The 3,927-nt window shown below is 37.9% G+C and overlaps 1 protein-coding gene across 1 annotated transcript in view; it reads right to left on the minus strand.

The window, feature by feature from the left end:
• LOC107714899 (gastrula zinc finger protein XlCGF8.2DB-like) overlaps window positions 1-3,927 on the minus strand; it is a 17,843-nt gene that overhangs the window by 523 nt on the left and 13,393 nt on the right. The window contains exons 2-3 of the mRNA XM_016520894.1: window positions 1,491-1,565; window positions 442-1,266 (exon numbers count right to left, since the gene is read on the minus strand). Coding sequence (XP_016376380.1) covers window positions 442-1,266; window positions 1,491-1,524 — 859 coding nt within the window. The 5' untranslated portion in view covers window positions 1,525-1,565. The remainder of the gene's footprint in view (window positions 1-441; window positions 1,267-1,490; window positions 1,566-3,927) is intronic.

The raw sequence follows: 3,927 nt of genomic DNA on the forward strand, positions 1-3,927 counted from the left end.
AAAAAATTTGAGTCGATTCGAGGATTCTATGTGGGTGTAATAAAAAAAGTATTACACCCACAAGTATTACATTCATTTTGACCCGGCCATAGGAATGAATGGAATGTCCGAAAAAAACAGCATTTTTTCATTTATTTGATTTTTTTGACTATACAAAATCTGACATAATCCAGAAAAGATGCATACCCAAACAAAGGGCTGAGACTGCAGAATGTCCCCAATGTACAAAAAAACTCACATATCCACACACACAGGCACACACGGCACACACTCTCCCATTGAAACACATTATAGCATTTATGATGTTTCTGCTGGGAAATGACTTAATTTTTTACTTAAAACACTTTGCTGTAGTAAAAGTCTTTTCACACTCAAAGCACATGTACTCTCTCACACCAGTGTGTATTTTCTGATGTTCTTTCAAATGTTCTAGATGTGAACAACTCTTTCCACACAAATAACAAGAATGTGGCTTCTCCTTTGTATGAACTCTCAGGTGTTTATTCAGGACTGAAGCTCTCAAAAATGTTTTGCTGCATTGATCACATGCGTACAGCTTCTCTCTAGTGTGGATCTTCATGTGATCCTTCAGGGTTGATGATTGTGTTAAACTCTTCCCACATTGATCACAAGAGAACGGCTTCTCTCCAGTATGCACTCTCATATGCTCTTTAAGGTTTCCTTTTATTGTGAAGCTCTTCCCGCACTGATCACAAGTGAACGGTTTCTCTCTGCTGTGGATCCTCTCATGTGTTTTCAGGATTCCTGACTGAGTGAATCTCTTGTCACAATGTGAACACTTGTACGGTTTCTCTCCAGTGTGGATATTGATGTGTTTCTTAAGGCTTGATAATTGTGTGAAACTCTTCCCGCACTGATCACATGTGAACGGTTTCTCTCCAGTGTGGATCCTCTCGTGCATTTTCAGGTGTGCTGATCGACTGAATATCTTGTCACAGTGTGAACACTTGTATAGATTTTCTCCAGTGTGGATTTTCATGTGATCCTTAAGGCTTGATGATTGAATGAAGCTCTTTCCGCACTGATCACATGTGTATGGTTTCTCTCCAGTATGAACTCTCATGTGAACATCAAGATGATATTTGCTTGACAAACTCTTTCCACACTGAGTGCAAGTGAAACATTTCTTGGCTCTTCTTTTCTTTAAATCCTTCTGTTTGGTTTGAGAGCAACTCAAAGGTTTTTCTCCAGGTTTCTCCTCAACTTCACTCAGTTCTTCATTCTCCTTGGTTTCTTTAATCAACTCTAAATTAAAAGAAAAAGTAAAGTTTCAGTAACTCTCAGTAACCCTGGTGAACCCAGATGTAACAGTGTAAAAGTAGACAATTGCTATACCACATTTTGGTCATTTTGATGCATTTTTGTAAATTATACGTCATTGAAACTTGCCATGAATAAGATAAAAATAATAATAATTGGAATATCAATGTAAGACATTATAGGCACAGAGAATAAACTTTATTAAAGACCTGTTTGCTCTTCAGAATCTTCGGTGTGTTTCATTCTGCAGGGTTTGTGGCAGGAGCTTCACCGAATATGAATTTCTGTGTGGAAGAAGCAGATTTGCCAAAAATCAACAATACAATATAGCTGCAAGCAGCAATTACAGGGCCAAGCACTACAGAAACAAGCATCAGACCAACTGCAGCAATGAGTAATTAGAACCATTTTAAGATGATTTTAGTCAAAATGGCAGAAAAATCATAAATATGACAGTAGTAATACTGGCTTATCGCTTTTGACCAATAGGTGGCGCTGTTATCAAATATATGTGGTGTGTTCTGTGTGAGGTGACAATGGCACACAAAGTCTGGTGTCAACATATCAAAGCTTTGCAGAGATACAGCCTCAGTCATTTTGGCATCATGCCTCAACTTTGTAGCGGCGCGATATCCAAAAACATTTTTGTCTATCGACACGAAATGCATAACTATTTTGCCAGCACGGTCTGCAGATGATCTGATTTGATTTTTGTGAAAATCGTTCCAACAGTTCAGGAGGAGTTCGAAAAAAAAGGTTTAACAAATCAAAATGGCGGACAGGAAAACGCTTACCATGGCATAATTGGTATGTCTGTTGTCGGCATGACCCAATTAACATTTTGAGACCAGTTTCATTACAATAGGCTAATGCAATCAAAAGTTATAAGCATTTTTGGAAATTTCATAATGGTTAATGAATGGTTTATTACTTTTGACCAATAGGTGGCGCTGTTACCAAATTGATGTGGCCGGGTCAGTGTGAGGTGACAATGGCACATACAAAGTTTGGTGTAAAAATGTCAAAGCTTTGCAGAGATACAGCCTCAGATGCAGTTTGGCATCTTTCCAGCAAATTCGTTGATGCGTTAAATGAAACTGTTTCGTATATCGACATGAAATCCATAACTTTTTGCCAACTTATTCTGAAGATGATCCGAGTCAAATTTGGTGAAAATTGGACCAACGGTCTAGGAGTTCGAAAAAGTAGGTTTTCAACATAAATCAAAATGGCGGACAGGAAATTCAGCCAATTATGGCATAATTGGTATTGATGTCATCTCGACATGATCCAAGGAATCTATCAACATCAGTCTCATTACAATAGGCTATTGTAAACCAAAGTTATTAGCATTTTTAGAAATTTCATTATAACTTTTGACCACAAGGTGCCGCTGCCCCAAAACTTTTTGTGTACCATCAGGGCATGGTGACGAAGATGCATACCGTGTTTCTTAACGATATGTCAGTGCGTTTGGCCGATGCCCAAAATGGCTGACATGGGGAAATTGTGTATGGTTCGACTCAGCATGCTCCATCGAATCTAAAGAGACCCGTTTTGTGATTTTTGGTCAAACCATTCAGAAGTTATAAGCAAAAATAGCAATTTTTCATATCTCCTGACCACTAGGTGGCAATTAGCCAAAGCACTATCAGGTAGCCTCAGGTCATGCTTGTTATAACACACACCCAAGGTTGGTCTCAATACGCCAAACCGTTGCGAAGATATAGCCTCACATCCATTTTTGTGTGATTTTCATATTTTTTCATATAATTATTTGAGAACGGTTGGATGAATCAACTTGAACTCCATACATTTTTGCCAGCATGGTCAGAAGATGATCTGAGCCAATTTTGGTGAAAATCAGACATACAGTCTAGGACGAGTTCGAAAAAGTAAAATTTTCGAAGTTTTGAAAATAGTGGGAAAACAAACTACACCTTACGTGTTTAATTCAGTTGCATTTTGGAGTTCATTTGACTTGGCATGAGCAAAAGATAAAAATTATCCTTCTGTGCCTTACGGTTCAAAAGTTATTAGCATAAACATGAGTGAACATTTGGACAAGTGGTGGCACTACAGAGTTTGAGTCAGAGACTACAAATTTGCTGTGGATAATGTTGAGACTGTGCTCTATCTGTGTGCCAAATTTCATAACTTTCCCACAAGCGGTTCTATGGGCTGCCATCTTTAACCTAGAGGAACGCAGCTGCTCAAACATGCAGCTGCTCAAAACGTCAATATTTTTTGAAAATATTTCATGAACGTGCAAATCTGAAAAAAAAACAATATAAAAAAAACAATTAAAAAAAAATAGGACTTTCTATTTGCTTTTCAACTGTAAACGCTTTTCACGAAGCTGTTTTTTCAATTTATCAAGTTTTACATTTTTCTCCTTTGCTCCATGTTGCAGTAAGTTTTGGGAGTTAATTTTTAGTCCATCTCCTATCCTGAAAAGTCTGTCTTGCAGGGACTGACAAAAATGAGCTCCTAAAACTTACTGCCAGATTCTGGAAGATCAATTCTTCTAACAGTGGTACAAGAGGATGTGGTGCTGGTCCTTCAAGAGTCACTCTCAACTTATCTGTCCATAAAGCCTATAAGAATAGTCTTCATGTCACAACACTTCAGCATGTTATTCTTATT

Source organism: Sinocyclocheilus rhinocerous, unplaced genomic scaffold (genome assembly GCF_001515625.1).
Source record: "Sinocyclocheilus rhinocerous isolate Xijiao unplaced genomic scaffold, SAMN03320098_v1.1 scaffold7990, whole genome shotgun sequence".
Lineage (NCBI taxonomy): Eukaryota > Metazoa > Chordata > Actinopteri > Cypriniformes > Cyprinidae > Sinocyclocheilus > Sinocyclocheilus rhinocerous.